A 21,402-nucleotide genomic window follows, 5' to 3' on the forward strand; every position below is an offset into this window, starting at 1 on the left:
ATGATCTCACAGTTCGCGAGTTAGAGCCCCTCATGGGGTTCCGTGCTGACAGTGCAGAGCTGGCTTGGGATTCTTTCTCTCTCCCTTTCTCTCTGCCCCCCCCCACCCCCGCTCATGCTCATGCTCTCTCTCTCTCTCTCAAAATAAATAAATAAACATTAAAAAAAACGATTATTGTAGTGGATATAAAAGCAACACCCAGTCATATGCTATCTATAGAAAATATACTATAAATATAAATACATCAACTACTTAAAAAAAAAGGATGGGGAAAACATAGGTAACTATACCAGGCAAACAGTAACAAAAGAATAGAAGTAACTCTATTAAGATGAGAAAAAAATAAGCCATAATATTGTGGGAGGAGAGGTATTACATGTTTGTAAAGGGGCCAATCCACCTACCATACATAGCAATCCTAAATGTGTTTGCATTTAACAAAAGGACTTCAAAAATATATAAAGCAAAAACTTGCAGAACCAAAAGAGAAACAGAAAAATCCAAAATTATATTTGGGGAGGTCAACACTCCCCTCTTAGTTACGAAAGGAACAGAAAATCACTCAGAATTTAGAATATTTGGAGGACACTATCAACTGAGTAATTTAACTGACAGCTACAGGGCACTCCACTCAACAAAAGCAATAATACAATATTCCTTTTAAAATGTAAGGAGCACAGGGGCGCCTGGGTGGCTCAGTGGGTTAAGCGTCCGACTTTGGCTCAGGTCATGATCTCGCGGTTTGTGGGTTCGAGCCCCGCATCGTGCTCTGTGCTGACAGCTCGGAGCCTGGAGCCTGCTTCAGATTCTGTGTCTCCCTCTCTCTCTCTCTGCCTCTCCCCCACTTGTGCTCTGTCTCTCTCTCAAAAATAAATGAAGATTAAAAACAAATTTTTTTAAGGTAAGGAGCATTTCTGGAACATAAAAAATACTCGAACATATAAACAAACTGACTTCCTACAAGGTCTGATCTATGACCAAATTGGGATTAAACTAGAAATCAGTAACAGAAAGGTATTCGTGTTTCACTCTTATGTGGATCCTGAGAAACTTAACAGAAGTCCATGGGGGAGGGGAAGGAAAAAAAAGGTTAGAGAGGGAGGGAAGCAAACCATAAGTCACTCTTAAAAAACTGAGAACAAACTGAGGGTTGATGGGGAGTGGGAGGGAGGGAAGGGTGGATGATGGGCATTGAGGAGGGCACCCGCTGGGATGAGCACTGGGTGTTGTATGGAAACCAATTTGACAATAAATTTCATATAAGAAAAAAAAAAGGTATTCATGAAATCCTCAAATATTTCAGACATAAACAACAAATATCTAAATAACACATGGGTCAAAAGGAAATCCCAAGAGAAATCAGGAGAAATAATTGTACATTACATGAAAATAAAGTTTGAGGGACAGAGCTTAAACAGCACTTGGGGGAAAATGTATAGCATTAGGTGCTTTTATCAGAAAAAGATGAAATGTCTCAGAAAATGATCTAAGCCTCCCTGTGAAGATATTAGATTTTAAAAAAGAAGAAAAGTATTGGGGTGCCTGGGTGGCTCAGTCAGTTGAGCGACCAGCTTCCTCTCAGATCTCACGGTTTATGAGTTCGAGCCCACCGTCAGGCTCTGTGCTGACAGCTCGGAGCCTGGAGCTGCTTCAGATTCTGTGTCTCCCTCTCTCTCTGCCCCTCCCCTGCTCATGCTCTGTCTCTGACTCAGAAATATATAAACATTATAAAACTTTTTTTTAAAAAAAGAAGAAAAGTATTAAAACCAAAGCCACAAAATGAAATAATAAAAATAAGACTAGAAATCAATAAAAATGGGGAAAAAAGAAAAACAAATGACAAGTGAAAGCAGGCTCTTTAAAAAGACACATAAAATTCATAAACCTCTACCCAGACTGATCAAGAACAGAGAAAAGAAACAAACCGCTAATTGCAGGAATGAAATAGAGGACATCACTACAGATCTCACAGTTAGGAAAAGGCAGATAAAGCAATATTATGAACATTATTCCCATAAATATGATAATTTAGATACAATGGACCAATTCATCAAAAAAACATATACTACCAAAACCCACTCCATATAAAACAGGTAATGTGAATAGTCCTAAAACCATTAAATGATGTAAATAGTCCTAAAACATTTTAAATTTGCAATGTAAAAGTTTCGGAAAGAAAAAACCTCCAGACCCAGGCAGTTTCACCAGACGACTTAAACTGGACATTTTAAGAAGCACTACATTGAATGCATACAGTCTTGCCCAGAAAACAGAACAGGAGGGAACATTCCATGTCTCATTCTACAACACCAGGATGACTCTGACACAAAAACTAGTCAAAGACATTTTTTTAAAAAACTGTAAAAAAAGAGCTTAGACACAAAAACCCTCAATATTAGAAAATCCAAGACAGCAACACATAAAAAGAATTATACCACGACTAAGTTGGGTTGGTGCAAGGAATACAGGTGATTCAATATCTGAACATCGACGTAATCTACACTATGAACAAAAACCACAGGACAATGGAACGGACACAACAGAAGGGTCAGGCAAAGTTCAAACTCCATTTATGATAAAACCTTTCAACGCACAAGAAACAGAGCAAAACTTCTTCATCTTCATACAAATCATCCACATGAAACCTCCAACATCACGGTTAAAGGCGTGCTATTGGGAACGGGGCAAGGATGGGAGGTATTCCCACTCTTACTCCACATTATCCTGGGGGTTGTGCAGAGGGAACAGGGCGGGGTGGGGGGAGTCCTACAGATGGAAAACGGGGCCGTAAAACCATATTCACAAATGGCATGGCTGACCATGCAAAATATGCCCAAGAGTCTACCAGAAAACAAAACCAAAAATAAATGAGTTTGGGACACAAGATCAATATACGAAAATCAATAAAATCAATATACAAAATTAGGTGTTCCTATATAATTGCAATAAAGACCGTGAATTCAAATCTTAAAAAAGAATACCATTCACAACAGCTCCCCAAGAACATGGAACACTCCGGCATAAATCTAAAAGTCATGTACAGCATCTGTATGCTGAAAACGATAGCACAGTGACGAGAAAAAACCAAAGAAAACCTAAATACACCATCAGATGTACCATGCTCATGGATCAGAGGGTTGGTTGTTAAGGTGGGAGTTCTCATTATGACAAAGGTGTATCTTCTGCTTAGTCGATGCAATCCCAATTAAAATCCCAGCAGTTTCTTTCTTTTTTTTTTAAAGAAATTGACAAGTTAGTTCCAAAATGTAAACTGCAGATCAAAGAAACTAGAACATCCAAAGCGTTTTTAACAAAGAACCGAACTGGAGGATTCACATTGCCTGATTTCATGATTCATTATAAAGAACAGCCATGGAGATCGCGGGGGCGGGGGGTTGGGGCGGGGGGAGGGGGGGGTCTCAGTGAAGGAACAGACGTGTGGGTCAGGGGACAAAACCGACAGTCCGGAACATGCCTACCACATAAGGTCGAAGGGTCTTCACAAAAAAACAGCTGATTTAAGAGAGAAATAAGTCTTTACAACGTATTATGCCAGAACAATCGGGCATTTGCGTGCAAAAAAAACCCTAAAAGTTGACCCAAAATGGATCATGGACCTCAGTGTACAACCCAAAACTATTACATTTCCAGGAGAACATGCTTTGTGACCTTTCATTTGGCAAATATTTCTAAGATAGGAAAAGAAAAGCAATTCCATAAAAGACAAAGGGAACTCGGACCTCATCAAAATAAAGAAATCCGCTCTGCCAAAGGCCGGTTACCAGGAAGAAATGACACATCGCAGACCAAGGAGAAACGATGTTCAAATCACATATGTGGTAAGAGACACATATCCAGGCGACACAAATAATTCTCCAAACGGAGCCAGACAGCCCACATTAGTTGCCTGGTTTTTTAATTTTTTTTTTTTTTTTTTTAACGCTTACTCATTTTTTGAGAGACAGAGACAGCATGTGCAGCGGAGGGGCAGAGAGAAAGAGAGAGACACAGAATCCGAAGCAGGCTCCAGGCTCCGAGCTGTCAGCACAGAGACTGATGTGAGGCTCGAACCCACGAACCGTGAGATCATGACCTGAGCCGAAGTCAGAGCTCAACCGACCGAGCCACCCAGGCGCCCCTAGTTTCCTGTTTTAAAACAGCAAAGGATTTGAAGATACTTTACCAAAGAAGATACACAGATGGCAAAAAAGCCACTAAAAACCGTTCAACATCATTAGCAATCAGGGAAATTACGGGATATCATTACACACGTGTTAGAAGAGCTGACGTAAAATTGCAGCGTGAAAATATCAAGTGTTGGCAAGGGTGTGGAGCAGCTGGAAGGTGACACGTCCCCGTTACAGACGCCAACCGTTCAACCACGTTGCAAAAACAGCTTGAGAGTTTCTTACTCTGTGAGCCACACACTCAGCACGTTGCCCAGCCGTCTTACCCTCAAGCGTGTACCCGCAAGGCAGTGGACACGGACATTCACACCAACACTTGCCCACAAATACCTGTAGCGGATTTACTCACGCTGGCCAAAACTACCAGCAAATTGGGCGTCTTTTGTCTGGCAAACGGAAAAACAAACTCTGGTCTGCCATACGGTAGGACGCTCCTCGCTAAGGGATACAGGTGAACTCCCGACACATCCGACCACCGGGAACAAGATCGAATGCGTTGTGCTAAGTGAAAGGAGCCCAACTCAAAAGGCTACACAGCGTGTGACACCGTTTATAGAACATTCTGGAAAAAGGCACAACTATAGAGCAGCGGCTGCCGGGGGATGAGGGCGGGAGGAGGTACCAGCCGGGGAGAGCACAAGACTCTTGGGGGTGATGGAAATGCTCTCTGCATCCTGACGGTTACAAGATGATCTGCATTTGCCAAAATTCACAGACGTGTGCCGTAAAAAGGTGACCTGTACTCCATGCAAATTTACCTTTATTAACGGGACACACACAACCCCCCAAAAATATCCTCTCACGGGATTCTAATGTGCAGCCAGGTTTCAGAATCACTGCTTTACCTCTCGTCCACAAAAACAGATGCCTTCCTTTGATGGCTTTGCCTCATGGCTCTCAGCCTCGACTGCCCATCAGAATCACTTGGGGGGCCCTTCAAAACCGCCAGTGCCCTGATCCCAGGCTATTCTGATGTCCTCGGTCCACGGCGTGGCTTGGGCCGCGGGATGCTGAACCACTGGACGGCTGATTCCTCCCGAAATCCCTACGAGAAACCTTTTAAAACGATGTACCCCCTCGCACATATAAAAAATGATCCGTATTGTTTCTTATCAGCGTTCCAACAGTTGCTAAGGATAAAGTTTCTAGTGTGTTGTAAAACTTGACATTTAAGATTAAACTGTTTTATCACTCTCTTAAATATCTCCACTGGGATATAAATAACAGAATGCCCTGACACCCACCACCATCCATTTATAAAATCCATGAAGAGCTCTCCATTAACAACCAGAAATGTGCCGTTGTTCCCTTTTCTCCCGAACTCCTATTTCCGTTCTATTGCCTCACAGAATTTTATCCTAATGTAACGTACCGTACTCTTGAAAATAATGTATCCATTATCCCACTGTACTTTTTTACAACAAAAAATCTATGTGGATACACACAGAACTTAAACTTTTTTTTGTCTCTTCTCACTGTAAGAGTCTCAGTACTCAAAAAGGTCTTCAAGTTGGCATTATTACAATTTTGACTGGGGCACAAAACAGCATAAATGTCTCCCATTTCCATACATAACTTTTTTTAACAAAAAGCAATTCTCCTCCTGTAAATGTACCTCTTAATGCGCTATATGGGGTGGGAGTATTCTGCTGTCTTGACCAAAGGAATTGTCTCACTGTACTCGCGGGACAGTGGAGGTTTTAATGCCCGTAAGAAATGAATCACAGTTAAGACCGTAGATGGAGGAGAACCTTTCTATCTTACAGTCAAAGCTGTGTGTGTGTGTGTGTGTGTGTGTGTGTGTGTGTGTGTGTGTGAATGAGAGAGGTGTAGACAGACAGACACAGAAGATAACAGGCCGAACTGTAAATTTGGAGAGATCAAGTTAAAGAGTGAATACTACACCTGAAGCTAGGGAAACCTTGTGTGTCAACTATAGTAAAAAAAAAAAAAAAAAAAAAAAAAAAAAAAAAGATGACATTTAAGAGCAAATGCACGGGCCACCTGGGTAGCTCAGTCGGTTGAGCGTCCCACATTGGCTCAGGTCATGAACTCACGGTTTGTGAGTTTGAGCCCCACATCAGGCTCTGTGCCGACAGCACAGAGCCCGCTTTGGATTCTCCGCCCCCTCTCTCTCTGCCCCTCTCTTGCGTGCACTGTCTCAATAAAATAAAAAAATAAACATAAACGAGCGAATGCACGCAGAAGTTAAGGATCTGTGAACTCGTAACCTTTCAAACACTCCCAATGAACTCCTCCCAGGTCTCTGCCTTAGGCTCCCCCCATGCATACATCCTATTTCAAGGACACACTGCTCCAAACAAACAGAGTAAATGAAAGGGAGGACTGACACCACCCGAGCTGCTCGTGCCCCCACCGCCAGGGCCCGGGGAGATCACATCCAACACACGTGGGCTGTCTGTATTTCGTTTCCCCGCTTTTGGTGGACACGGAGGACAGAGAAGTCGTTCTCTGTCCTACAAAACAGCACTTCCAGCCCAGGACAATGGTGACAGGTGTGGGCCCCACAGCCGCTGCGTGCGTAGCTGGGGCCACCTGTCACCACGCAGAAACATCCATCAAGGGGAGCAGAAAAACCCACATTTTTATGAAGATCTCCTGATTTCAAAATACTGACGAGACATTCGTTGTGGCAGCCACATGAGACGTACCTGCGGACCACAGTCTCGACCTGACTCCCGTCCACCCAGAGCCACACCCCGGACATAAGGTACACAAGGCAAGAGAGGGCTTTTTCTTTTCTATCTGGTAAAGACATGACACACCCTGTTTCTCTGTTCTACCTCCTTCAGATTCATGAGGCCTGTGTTTAAGTTTAAATTGCACAAGAATATGGGGCACCTGGGTGGCTCGGTCAGTGGAGCGTCCGACTTCGGCTCAGGTCATGATCTCACAGTTCGTCAGTTCGAGCCCCATGTCAGGCTCTGTGCGGACAGCTCGGAGCCTGGAGCCTGCTCCCAATTCTGTGTCTCTCTCTCTCTGACCCTCCCCCCTTCATGCTCTCTCTCTGCCTCATAAATAAATAAACATTAAATTGTACAAGAATAGTGATAATGCCCCCTTCCTATCAAAAATCTCTTTACCGCAACCAACACAATTCCAGGAAAATTACTGTGGAATAGTGAAAATGAGACATTTGGCCCCGACCCACCCTACAAGCCGTTTTCCTTTCGAAAGCCTAAATAGTAGGCTATCTAGAATTCAGAACACCTTGGAAACTGTGTCACTACAGAAGAAACCCGAGCCCCTGCCGTCAGGCCCAAACTCCGCAGAGAAATCAAGAAGAACGCACCCTTGGTGACGCACTGGGACCAGACGCCCAGAACTCGCTAAGCTCCACGCGTGTGGCCCCACCCCTAAACCGCCGTTCCCTTCCCAACACGCCGCTGCTCCCTGGAAACGCAAACGATACCGTCTGAGTGGGTTTCTCTCCCTTCCAACAGAATTCCCCAGGCTTTCGGGGACCTCACATTTCAAAATATTGAATGCTTGTAAAACAAGCAATTGCGCGTTTTGATGCCTGCTTTTAACAGCACATAATGCAAATATTTAATCACGGCAGTAATTCCTATTGTGCATAGTTTTTACATCTAATTAAGGACTCTGAAAAATTACAACCATTGGAAACAAGCTTTCATCACATTTAAACACTGGAAGGGATACAGAGTCACTTCTCTGGGAGGGGACAGTTCTGTACGGAGAGCTGTCACCTGAGCAGGAACCCAAAATTCCCCGTAAGGTTAAATATTGGAGACCGTGTGAGCGTTTTCATTTTAGGTTTAAAACTGCAAAGACCGTACGTGTGGAATATCGCTCTTACGGTGAACATGCAGCATCCACGATCCTTTCTGAGTAACGGCATTCCAAATTATACGTATCATGCTCTCCCCATTCTCATACCAGCTGATATGGGTGCATTCCCACTCCTGGCTCTGCCTAAGGAGGCTCATGGGGCAATGTGGCCTCTCCAGAGCAGGTCCAGAACTTTGATGGAACTGCGAAAGGAAATGTTCTTTCTTTTTAGCGAATTTTGGGTAAGAAGATTTAATTCTGAGCTGGGAAGCATCCTGCCTAAATGAGGGGCAGTGTCTCTAAGAACAGAAGCAATACAGTCAAAGAGGAGCAGAGAGGCTCTAGGGCCTTGAGGCATCACACACGCACCTGGATCAAGCCTTGCCTGATGCCAGCTTACCCGCAGAACTTCCCTTACAGGAAGCAGCATGTTTCCTTCTCCCTTCCGGCAGAGACTGTGAGTACTCACCACGCGTAGGGACATGTGCTGCTCTACATTTTCCAGCCCCCCCCCACCCTGCGGTCAGAGGGAGGCCTCGCTTCTAAGTGCCGGTCAGTGGGAGGTGCGCATTAAGTAGTGAAGCCAGTTCCGAATCTGGACTTTCAAAGCATCCCACGTGATCCTCCGGCCCTCTCTTCCCCTCCCGTGATGCCTTCAGAGGCCGTGTGCTCCAAGCGGCATAACAAGAAGGTGGAGGCAGGTCAACTAGGCTCTAAGTGAACAGGAAGTAACCCCTTCTCAAATTAATCCACCAAGACACGGCCATTTGCTTACCCCTATACCGTAGCTGGCCTATCCTCACTCCTGTACCCCCCAGGCAACCCGAAAGCTTTGTTTCATGCCTGCAACACAAACACGTCCAATTACCGATCAGTACAAAGTGCCACCTTAAGTAAATCTCAGGTAGAACGTTTCTGTTCAACCCGCAGGTTCTGGGAGACTGTCCTATGCCTCGTTTTACATTCCAGAAGGGGGTCGTCCCAGCCCGAGACCTGCTCTGATTCCTCCCTTGACAGCACCTGTTAAATGCTGACTGGGAACAGTAACCTAGAGAGAGGCCCTTGGGATGATAAAACGGAACCGGTCCTCTTGAGGGTCTCCTGCTCAAAGAAACACAAGGACTACGTTCAAATCCTAGAAGGCAGAGGGATTGCCTAGAAAACCCAGAATCAAATCAGCTACGGATTGAGCATTTCTTTCCCAACGCCATGATAAGGAATGTCAGAAACACACAGGAAGACTTCTCGCTTCCCTTTTTTTTTTTTTTTTTTTGTTAATGTTTCTTTGTTTTGGGGGGAGAGAGAGAGAGAGAGAGAGACAGAGACGAAGACAGAATGTGAGTGGGGAAGGGGCAGAGAGAGAGGGAGACACAGAATCCGAAGCGGGCTCCAGGCTCCGAGCTGTCAGCCCAGAGCCCAACACGGGGCTCGAGCTCACAGACCGTGAGATCACGACCTGAGCTGAAGTCGGACGGTCAAGGGACTGAGCCCCCCAGGCGCCCCTCTTGCCTCCGTCCCATAGCCCTCTTGGGAAGAGAAAACTAACAAGGGTGAGATACTCCAACAGGACTCTCTCGGCAACATCGATAGCATCAAAAATCAACTTCAACGCAGTGCGAGTTTCTCTGGATTCCAAAGACCGGAACATTTATCACCAATTCCAGATCCCTTCGGAGTTGCCTTCTTGAGTCCTGTTAACCAGCCCGGCAGGAACCTCCTGGAACCAGGGCTCAGGGCTGGCTCAGGTACCGGGGGCCCCGGGGAAGCAGCAGCGTCCAGTCTCCGGGCCCCCAGGTCCCGGGAGGAGGGCACTGGTGAAGGCGGGCTCTGGGCCAGAAAGGGAGCAGACTGTGGCTAGGGGTCTCCCCACCCCCCACCCCCACCGGTCCGTCAGCAAACTGGGCCCCCAGGGCGCCCTGCGGGTCTACACACACAACCCGGCAAGCCCCCCTCCACCGGACAGAGCCTGCGGCCAGCAGCTAAGAATCCTGGCCAACACAGAGCGAGCGGAGTCCGCAGGAAAGAGATTCCAAAGGGTTATTCAGGGGACACCAAGGACGCATCCTTCCTCTCACCACATAATCAGAGAGCGTGTCCATCCCTGTACCGATCACACTGCTTTAGCAGAGACGGTCATGACTGTGTCCCACACTTCCCTGCATCATCTCGACGGCAGAGCTGACTTCATACTCCTTTCGGCCTCCTGAGAACCTAGCTCACCGACAGGTAAACAACAGCCCTCAGTGCCCAGGACCGGTGGCATTCCTTGCCGGAGATAAAAAGTCGGAACTGGGTAGATCACAGCCTGAACTTGAATATTCTCTGCTGTGTGTGGGCAGCGGGGCTCTCTCAAATGCCATCAAAGTCACAGAACCGTGAAATTCCAGATTCGCTTATGTAATGGTGATTCCCAAACAGCATGTCCTAGAGGGGACCTCATCTTCCCGGCCAAAAAAACAGCATCCTAACCGCCCTTTCCCTTCCTTTCCTTTCCTTTCCCCTCTCCTTCCTTCTTTAAATCCAAGTTAGTTAACATACAGTATAATAATGGTTTCAGAAACAGAATCTAGTGATTCATCGCTTACATGTGACACCCAGGGCTCATCCCAACAAGTGTCCTCAGTGTCCATCCCCCATCTAGCCCATCCCCTCACTCACCTCCCCTCCAGCAACCCTCAGTTTGGTCTCTGTATTTAAGAGTCTCTTATGGTTGGTCTCCCTCTCGGTTTTGTATTATTTTTCCTTCCCTTCCCTTATGTCCATCTGTTGAGTTTCTCAAATTCCACGGAGGAGTGAAGTCCTATAATATCTGTCTTTCTCTGACTAATTTCGCTTAGCGTAATACCCTCTAGTTCCATCCACGTTGTTGCAAATGGCAAGGTTTCATTCTTTTTCATCGCCGAGTAGTATTCCACTGTGTGCATATGTGTGTGTGTGCACGCGCGCGCGTGTGTGTGTGTGTGTGTGTGTATTTACCCATTCGTCAGTTGATGGACATTTGGGCTCTTTCCATACTTTGCCTATTGTCGATAGCACTGCTATAAACTTTGGGGTGCACGTGCCCCTTTACATCTGTATTTTTCTATCCTTTGCATAAATACCTAGTAGTGCAATTGCTGGGTCGCGGGGTAGTTCTATTTGTAACTTTTTGAGGAACCTCCACACTGTTTTCCAGAGGGGCTGCACCAGTTTGCATTCCCACCAACGATGCAAAAGAGATCCTCTCTCGGCATCCTCGCCAACGTCTCTTGTCGCCTGAGTTGTCTTAAACACATTTTCTTAACACATTTGCCTTGTCCCTCCTCCCCTGAAACCACCATCGCTCTACCTCCAAGTCACCTGCTGACTAATGACCAAGGAGGCTCCGGGTCGCAGCCCTCTTCACAAAGCGTGCCCGCAGAATGCTTGCCGTAAGCAAGTCTGGACCTTCCTCTCTGGCCACAGACTGTGTCACCTCAGCCACTGCAACCCCAAAGCCTCCAGGCGCCGAAGCACCTCGGGGCACCAGACCTCACTGTGGGGAAAACAGAGCTTGGGGCACCGGGAGCCACATCCGCAAAGAGCGGTGGCTTCCGCGTGACGCATTTACAACGGTTTCCAGGGACACTCGAGGCACTCGGCAAAGTTCATGGGTACCGCACACATGGACACGTGCCGTCACCAAGGGCATCACGGTTCCACGAAACCAATGCTCTCAGGTGCGAGGGAGACACCTGTGCAAAACCTGTGCGACAAGGGACAGACGGCCCTTCTGGAAACAGGAATTCTACCCGTACTACGTGGCCAGGGACTAAACTGCCATAAATCTACCCAAAAAAGTAACTCAAAGCAAAAATTATGCACGAGGATAATTATTTCCTTAGAACAGTGGAAAACAAGAAATTCTGGAAATGTCCAGCAAGAGCTAAAACCTTTAAGCCATGATGCATAAGTACGTTCGCGGTAGGTTTTTATTTATTTATTTTTTTAACGTTTATTTATTTTTGAGAGAGACATAAACAGAGCCCAAGCAGGGGAGGGGCAGAGAGAGAGGGAAACACAGAATCCCAAGCAGACTCCAGGCTCTGAGCCGTCAGCACAGAGCCCGACGCGGGGCTCGAACTCAAGAACCGTGAGATCACGACCTGAGCCGAAGTCGGACGCTTCACCGACTGAGCCCCCCAGGTGCCCCAAGTTCACGGTACGTGTTTAAGACATGGAAATATTTACGTGAACACACAGCTCAAAAGAGTCCAGAACGCAAACTACGTGTAGCATCCACAGGATGAACACAATGATTCAAAGAACCCACGGAAAACAAGTAGGATGAGACACATCACAACAGGAAACGGCCGTCCTTGGGCAAGGAGACTGTGTTTACCTCTCTGTCCTCTCAAAATTAGCTTGAAGTAGCTGCCATGGAGGTGAGGAAGCAGACAGGAGGAGGCGAGGACACAGGCAGGAAACAAGATAAAGCCAAGGAGAAAGCTGATGTAAGAGACGTGTCACTTGCTTACAAAGAGCAAACGTGGCTCAGAAGAGCCCCAGGAGTTGGAGCAAAGGGAGACACTTAAAAACCCACTTACAAGATTCGTGGTGTCCACAGGATAAAGTGCAAACCATTTCTCAGGATAAACACAGCTTTTCTTTTTTCCCGCCCCCTCCCCCAACCCCCCCCCCCCCCGAAGTACTAAGACCTAGCAAGCATTTCTCAGGAAAGGCACTGAGGAAAGGGATCGTGTTCTAATAGCCAAAATCCTTGCACCACCGCTCCACTCGGCCGCCCACGGGGACACAATCCTCACGGGCACCCCGAGCCCCTCCCACGCGCTGCAGCTCGGGGGGGGGGGGGGACACGTTGTGTGGCCCTGGGGTCAGTGTGCCACACGCATCCCGCCCGCCCCATTTGCTAGACGGTTCCCACGTCGGGACGAGCCGGGACGGAGCACATGCCCGTCTGCAGCCAGAGCCAGCGTCCGTGTGCCCGAGACAGTAACGCTCACCTGGGAAGGGCTGGCTGGGGACCCCGGGACACCACCCCACAGACTGTGCTCAAGGCAGACCCCCAACCGTCTGCCACCATGGAGCGGCCAGACCCACCGCGCCCGGCGCGGCCCGTGTCTGCTCTTCACCGTGTCCCCAGGGGCACCAGCCACACGGCCACCCTCAGTCCCCAACCTCAGTGAGCCAGAAATGCCCATTTCTTCCTCCTGATGGCAGGGACCCCGTGTCCGTCTGGAGTCCTCGTTTCACCCAGAGGCCAAACAAAGTCTCCGTCAATACCCCCCTAGTGGTTCCAGGGACCGGGTCTAGGTTCCGGAAGCCCAGCAAACCAGAAGGGTTCATTCCCACCACAGCCTTCGCCATGTGTCCAAATGGCATCTGGTCCCCTGCGGGCAGTCCCTGCAGACCTCGACTGGACCTCCACGGTCTTTGTTTCTTTTTTACTTCTTTTACTGTTTATTTAGTTTGACAGAAAAACAGAGCGTGAGCGGGGGAGGGGCAGAGAGAGAGAGAGAGAGACGCAGAATCTGAAGCAGATTCCAGGCTCTGAGCTGTCAGCACAGAGCCCGACGCGGGGCTCGAACCCACGAACCGCGAGATCACGACCTGAGCCCAAGTCGGACGGACGTTCAACCAACTGAACCACCCAGGTGCCCCTGCACCCCCATGGCCTTGACCTCAGGGCCTCCTGAGGTCGCCCGTCCAGCCACGTCCGCACCACACCCAGCCGGGCAGGGAAACGTTCTGGGACTCCCAGCACCTCGAGGGAGCCCCCTGCCTGCTCACCGCGCAGAAATGTTTCCCCTCTGCCCCTCACCCCCGACGTTCAGGGCACGCGGCCCCCACCTGTGACTCCCCAGTGCACCTGGGAGGACCCTGTGTGGCCTCCGTCACCGACGGCACATGGCGATTCGGGGCGTCTCAGCTCAGCGCTACCCTCTCCTCCCTTGGAGCCAAACGTCAGGCCCTTGGTCGCACGCTTTCTGCCGCAGCGAGACGCAGCAGCCTCCACGTGTCCCCTGCCTGAAGAGAGGGGTCCGGGGAGACCGGGAAGGGGGCCAGGCGGGGGAATCTGCAACATGGACCCACAGCCTCTCACTGCCCCACGGGCTAAGCGAGAGGGCGTCCAACACCTTGCACCTCGACCAGCTACGTGCTCACTTCAGCGCCCCGCCTGCCCGGACGGCTTTCCCGACGAGACGCCAGCCTGAGGACGGTCATCTTGCCTACGTCGTGAACCTGCCCGGCGATTTCCCCCACCGACGTGCGAACTCGCGGTTTCTCACGCCAACAGCAGAACGTCAAGTCCCCAAGAGCTAAAAACACCGTGAGACCGCCCGTCTTCTCAAACTGACGCTCCATCGAGACGCTTCACTCCAGGCAGAGAAGGCAGGACGTCCGTGCCCTCTCTGCTCTTTCCCTCGGCCACTGTGGTGCCATCTGCTCTGACAACACGTGCTCGAGTCTCTTTTCCAACACGTGTCGGGATTTTGTCTACCCTGAAGTTCACGGACCTGCCTCTTTGCGGATCGGTACACCGTTAAGCGGCGGGGCGTCTTGGGCGGTATTTCTGCGTCAAAGGAACCCTCAAAACCAGCGTCCCACAGCAGAAGTGGAGGAGACCGGCTGCGGGCTGTCGGGGGCCCCCCTCATTCCTTCCTAGAAGCAGGGTTTTCTTTAATGAATGACGAAAGCAATGCAGGTGCGTTCTGAGCCTTTGGTCTCACGTCGGCACAAGCCCGCGGTGGGTCCCCACGATCCCCACCACCTCCCTGCCGCCGGCCTCCCCTCGAGACTCACTGCTCGGTCGGGCTTGGGGTGTGGCATCCGAGCCGACCTCACCGATTCACCCGTTCACGCGACACACCGTCCCCCTCTCGAAAGCAAATCGACACGTGTCTGTCTGCCTCCTTCTTTACCTCTTCTCTAAAGAGCCACCCCCCACACCGCGTCCTGCAGGTCCCTCCCCCGCCACACCTGGGGCCTAAGCGTGCCGGGGACGTCAGTGATGTGGGTCAGAGTGTCACTTAACCCTTTGCGACAGTCTGGGAATTAAAAATCTACGTTGGTAGGGATTGTTTTTTTAATTTTTTTTTTAATGTTTATTTATCTTTGAGACAGAGAGAGACAGAGCATGAACGGGGGAGGGGCAGAGGGAGAGGGAGACACAGAATCGGAAACAGGCTCCAGGCTCTGAGCTGTCAGCACAGAGCCCGACGCGGGGCTTGAACTCACGGACCGTGAGATCATGAGCTGAACCGAAGTTGGCCGCCCAACCGACCAAGCCACCCAGGCACCCCTATACTGGTAGGGATTAAGAGATTAAGAGGTACCAACTACCAGTTATCAAGCAAATAAGTCTCGGGGAAGAAAAGCACAGCCTAAGGAAATCCAGGGGATACGGCTGGAGCGACGTCCTCCCACAGCGCCAGGCGGTGACCGCTGAGTCACACGCACGACGGTCGATTCTCCGCGTCGCACACGTGACCCCACCCGGACACGGTACCCCCGCTCCACCTCAACAGCGACCGTTAGGACATAAAATAAATAAGACAACTACCGAAGGCATGTTTAAAAATCTACACTTCAGCCCCTGTTCGGTACCATTTCCCATCGCTGCTGGAAAATTTCAGGCCGAGGAGATTACGGACGAGGACGTCCTTTCGCCCACCTGTTCAACGCGGGTTTGAACTCACACGGGCACCGCTTTCGAGAACGACAGTCCTGGAAATGCACCACGTCACGGTTCCCTTGATAACTGGCTCTAGCTCCCTTTGTCGTGAGAACGCGGTAAGAAGTTCACAGAACGCGGAAACCCGCGCTCATCGACTGTGTCCGTGGTCCGTAAGGCTTCCGGTCAACGGCAAGCTACTGCTGGCAGCCAGATTTTGGGGAGTCAGAGTCCTAAGTGGAGCTTCTACTGCGTAGGGGGGAGGTCGGCGACCCCGTCCCTTGTGCTGTTCAAGGGCCAGACGTGTGGAGCACCAGTCATACGCCGGGCTCTGAGCTACAAGTCGAACGAGGGCCTCTCCGTACTCAACGGTCAGCGAGTCTGGAAGACGAAAGAAGGGGCTGGTTTTCAGGTGTTATAAACAACCACGAGCGGCCAAGCGCATGGGCTGTTCAGAATCCAGACCCTGCCCGTTTCTCCTTGTGAGATCTTGTCTGAGCCTCACTTTCTGCATCTGTAAAATGGAGTTAATAACAAACCCCAACCAGTTAGGTTTATCTGAAAAGTCCCCCCAGAAATCATTGTCCTGAATCACTCAGCACAGTGGCCGTACAATAATTACTCCCAAAACTAGCCATCGCTATTATTGACCAAAGTATTTCCTACGGCACTTTGAATTACTGAAGGAAAAAGACAGACAGACAAACAGATACGCGATTAAATTATTTTGCCCTCGGGCAAAGTGCCTTTCGGGGGTATTCCACAGTCTTGAGCATACTTGAACACTGATTGTATCTTTGCAAGGTCCAAAGAACCATACCATGTACTGGAGAGAAATCAAAGCTACGTAGAAAAATACACAGTGTGGCCCCTAGAGGAACTTAAAGTTTGGGACGGGAGAATCTAGGTTTAGAATGTAACCCCCAGAAAAGGTTGAAAACGGACGCGCAAAAGGTATGTGTCCAAATCCCTTGCACGCCTGTGTGTCACCTTATGGGGGGCGGGCAGAGGGGTCTTTGCGGATGCGATTGAACGGGATGGGAGATGATGTGGATTGTTCTGGTTGGTTCCCCTGCAAGTGCGTGCTTCTACAGGGAGGCGGGGAGACTTTACACACAGACACAGAGAGGAGAGGCTGAGAACGGAGCGGAGAGGCGGGTAGCACCAGCCAGGAAGACTGCAATGAGGCTGCCGGTGGCCAGGTCTGCGGGCAGGCGGCCACCAGAAGCTGGAGGAGGCAAGACACGATCTCCCTTGGAGCCTCTGGCTGATACCTTGATTTCAGCCCTGCGATATTAAGTTTGGACACCTAGCCACCAACACTGCGAGAGAATAAATTTCTGTTTTTTAAGTCCCCACGTCTGTGGTAATTTGTGAGTGGAAGGATGGATGGAGGGAGGGAGGGATGGATGGAAGGGGGGAAGGGAGGGAGGAAGGAAGGAAGGGAGGGAGGGAGGGAGGGAAGAAGGGAGGGAGGGAGGAAGGAAGGGAGAAAGGGAGAAAGGAAGGGAGGGAGGGAGGGAGGAGGGAGGGGGGAAAAGGATGGCTAGATGGATAGCCTGATGAACAGAAAGACAGATGAATGGGTAACGACCGGTTCAACAAACGGAGGAGTGGCTTCAATGCACAGATGACACAGAAACATAAGGTAGTAGAAGCTTCTGCAGTAGGGTATTTTTGGAGCTTTTGTTTTGTTTTTCTTTTTTTTCTTGGCTACCGAAACGGAACCAATTAAACAGATCCTCATACTCGGAATCCTACCTTTCTTTGCGTGTAAGTATTTGTTATAAAACCGTATCTGTTGTTTAACTTTTCTAATTTGGAGGAAATGAAAGTCAATGATCCCCCTGTTCTCCAGCCCTTTAACATTGAGTGTAAGCAGCAGAGTCCCCCCACGTCTCCGCCTCTCACACAGGCACCGGCCAGCTTCCCCCTGGATAGTTCTGCCTCCCGGCCAGGCCCGGACAAGGGGCGGCTGTAAACCAGAGCTGTTTCCGGGCCAAGGCTGTACCGGATTTCTCCTGACACTCCCTCCACGGAGTGGGGGTTCTCCCCTCTCCGACACCCCTCTCTGGTCCTGAGACGGGACCTGCATCGCTGCAGTGGCTCCTCTCCCAGCCCCCGGGGTCGCCGAGGGTCCGCTTCTCACTGCCACGTACAGGAGAACCCACCCTGGAGGACGCAGGTGCGGGTCACGACAAGCGACCTAGACGCGGTGACCTTCCTGTGTTCGTGGAAACGTGCCCGCTCCCCGCCCACCTCCCGTGTTCTCATTCCTTTGTCTTGTCAGCCCCCACTTTCCATATCGCTGCCCCCCCCCCGCCCCAGAAATGAACAGCAGCGTATAAAAACACAGTCCTGGTTCACATCAAGTTCCCAACAGGACTAGACCTACACGTAAGACACAAGCTCTCTGGCAACCGGACAGAAGACCATTCTCCAGGGAAGTCTGGGACCAGAGGACAACGTGGCCAATCACTTACTGACCTCATATCATCTCTAGGTCCCCAGGATAGAAGTACCAACAGCCGAGGGCCGAGCGTCTGACTTTGGCTCGGGTCATGACCTCACTTTTCGTGGATTCGAGCCCCGCGTCGGGCTCTGTGCTGACGGTTCGGAGCCTGGAGCCTGCTTTGGGTTCTGTGTCTCCCTCTCTCTCTGCCCCTCCCCCACTCACACTCTGTCTCTTTCTCTCTCTCTCTCAAAAATAAACATTAAAAAAAAAAAAGTTTTGGGGCGCCTGGGTGGCGCAGTCGGTTAAGCGTCCGACTTCAGCCAGGTCACGATCTCGCGGTCCGTGAGTTCGAGCCCCGCGTCGGGCTCTGGGCTGATGGCTCAGAGCCTGGAGCCTGTTTCCGATTCTGTGTCTCCTTCTCTCTCTGCCCCTCCCCCGTTCATGCTCTGTCTCTCTCTGTCCCAAAAATAAATAAACGTTGAAAAAAAAAATTAAAAAAAAAAAAAAGTTTTTTAAAGGAGTACAAACAACGAAGCTTTATTTTTACTTGCTTTTCAATCCATAGAAGAGTGGGTTTGCTCTGTGACCAATCCCCCCCTGCTCACGAATTACGTGAGGTTCTAGGACATCAGCCTGGAATTAAAATCTGCATTTCTGTTCATTCAAGGATTCATATTTGGAAAGAATGAGAGCGATACAGTAAAAGCAACAACACGCTGAAGCAGATATTCAATATTTGGAAGTCATCTCCGTTTTTTCATCGGCCCCAGACCCACCGGGCACTTTGGGTTACGCGCACGTGTCCGTGCGTGTGCAGACCTACATTCCCTTCCAATTAAAATCCTTCAAAACAGAGTCCATATTCGATGTCAAGCTGGTCTAAAACTTTCAGGTGGTCAAAGAATCTCAGGGGAGAAATGCAATGTGCACACGCGAGCCAGAACAAGCCATCCCTGCATTTAGAAATCACATCTGCACCAGGAAATTTTATATAACATGATGGCATGGCGGGGGGGGGGGGGGGGTGGGGGTCACACTTTTTCCTGTTCTTCGGTATATTGGGAAAAATCACCGAATAACCGACCTCAGGCTCAGCACTGTGCTTGCCGCTGTAGGAAAATCCACACAGCACTGACTCACTTCTGAACAGTTTGGCTGAGTTAAGGTCTCTAAATTCAACACACAAAATATGCCACATGCTGGGCTGATGGCATCATTTCACACGCTGAGACTCCCCCCCGCCCACCCCCACCTCACACAGGCCCTTGTTTTAAGGACATTTTTCAGGGTTTCCACTTGAAAAAGTTGAATGGCATCGGGGAAAATACAGTCTTCTCCAATACTGCCCAATCTCATAAAGAAATCAGTAACGGAGCTACGTACACACCCGAGGAAACGTGAGAGTTAAGTCATATTTACCCAGCTATTCTGGACCTTTCTCAACAACATAAAAACAGAGAAGCCTCTTCCTTTCAGAAAATCAAGTGACAGCCAATAAAGAAATATGCCTCACAGCCATATGCAAGACCGCTGCTGTTGCTGTGAATTGGGTTTTTTTTTTTTTCTTTAACCTCGCGTCTGCCTGGGTTGGATTCACTGAATTCATCAACCTTGTCTTTGGTTCCGTGTGCACACCATAAATCCCGGAGGCCCTGGTCCTCCGGACTGCTCTAACTCCTAATTAGGAGCCGTGAACCCGCTCCAACAGCACTCGAAAAGACGGCGAGCGGGGTGGGCGACCCTCCCCTCCCCGGACCACAGCAAGCGAACGGTCCTCGTCTGGCCTCAGATCCCGGCCTTCCTCACCTCCGCGATTCTGCAAGAGCTCGCAGAGATTTCCTGTCATTAAAAGGCTCTGTGCGTGACAAGTGGCTTTGAAGTTTCGGAGCTCTCCTCTCGAAAATCTTTTCAGAAAAAAAATCTGTCGACGGGGATTGGGGGGCACCCACTGGAGCCTGGCACGAATCTCCACTTTCCTCCTAACATGATTCCCTGCAGGAAGCAGGCGCTGGGAGGGAACCGCTCACAAAACCGAGAGTCCGGATCGATAAGGAGAAAGAATTGCTGGTACTTTCCACCGTCTCCTGCGTGAACCATGTAACTCCTCCTTCAAGGAATTAGCGCCCTGAGCCTCCAAAGCGGCTGCTGGATGCGGGTCTGGGTGCTGACTGCAGGGGAAGGGGGCACACGGGGCAGGGGTCCCTGCCTGCACTCAAGGCTCCGGGTCGGGGCCCTGCTGACAAGTTGCGGTCAGAACTCCGCGGCGAGGCCGTGCGGACGCTGGCGCGGCCCCGCGGCCCCGGAGGGCGGGAGCCTCCACCCCGCAGGACACCCCTCCCCGAGGTCCTGGGGGCAGTGGGGTCACTCCGGGGCCCCGTTTTCGGCAGCCTGCCAGGCACTGAACGCATTCCCGTACACAGGAGGGCTCTGGAATGCTTTCCTCACAGGTCGGCGCCGGCAGGGAACGCGCCAGGTGCACGCTCCGGGGCCCTTCCAGGTCATTCCAAGCCCCCTCCCCCGGCAGGGCCCGCCTCCCCTCCCCTCTGCGGCTTCTCCGCGGCCCCCTCCCCCGACGCAGGGCTATTTTTCCCGGCGTCCGTCGCCAGTCTCCCCGGGGACCTCGCGGCCAAGTCCCCCCGGGAGAGACCTGCAGCAAGAGGGGACGCCGGCGCGCGTGCACACGCGCACACGACACCCACGCCCTCCGTCCCGGCCACCCCAGCCACGCGCGCTCCCGCACCCTCACTCGCGGCAAAGTTAGTCCCGGGCCGGAGGCGGCGGCGGCGCTCACCTTTGGAGAGCAGGGCGGCCAGGCTGATGAGCACGGGGGACCAGCGGTGCCACGGCGTCCCCATCTCAGAAGGGCACATCCCGGAGACCCGAGCGCGGCTCCTCGGCTCCCGGCGCCGTCGGGGCGCGGACCAGCGGCCGCCGGGCCCGGGTTGGCCCCGGGGGTGGAGGCGGGGGGGGTGGGGAGCGCGGCTAGGGGCGCGAGCAGCCGCGGGGCCCTGCGCCCTCCGCCCGCCAGCCCATGGCCGGCCGGGCGACGACCGCGCGCGGCTCCGGACTGGCTCCCCCGAGGCCGGCGCGCGCCGCAAACCCCACCCCTCGCCCCCGCCGGGCGCCTCGCTCGGGTCCGCGCGGGGTCGGGCCTCCCGCTCGGCGGGCGAGGGGGGCCGCCTCGGGAGCGCGGGAGCCGGCTAGCGCGCGCGGGCGGCGGGGCGGCGGGGCTGCGGCGGCGGCGGCGGCGGCGGCGCGGGGGCCCCCGGGGGGCTGGCCGGGCGCGCGGGGGG

General features: G+C 51.2%; 1 protein-coding gene across 1 annotated transcript in view; it reads right to left on the bottom strand.

The window, feature by feature from the left end:
• TMEM132D (transmembrane protein 132D) overlaps positions 1-20,979 on the bottom strand; it is a 558,090-nt gene extending 537,111 nt beyond the window's left edge. The window contains exon 1 of the mRNA XM_047093229.1: positions 20,901-20,979. Coding sequence (XP_046949185.1) covers positions 20,901-20,979 — 79 coding nt within the window. The remainder of the gene's footprint in view (positions 1-20,900) is intronic.
• Between the last annotated feature and the right edge of the window lie 423 nt (positions 20,980-21,402).

Source organism: Lynx rufus, unplaced genomic scaffold, assembly GCF_022079265.1.
Source record: "Lynx rufus isolate CCGP_SWC_20201006 ecotype Redwood Valley unplaced genomic scaffold, mLynRuf1.p SCAF_33, whole genome shotgun sequence".
Classification (NCBI taxonomy): Eukaryota; Metazoa; Chordata; class Mammalia; order Carnivora; family Felidae; genus Lynx; species Lynx rufus.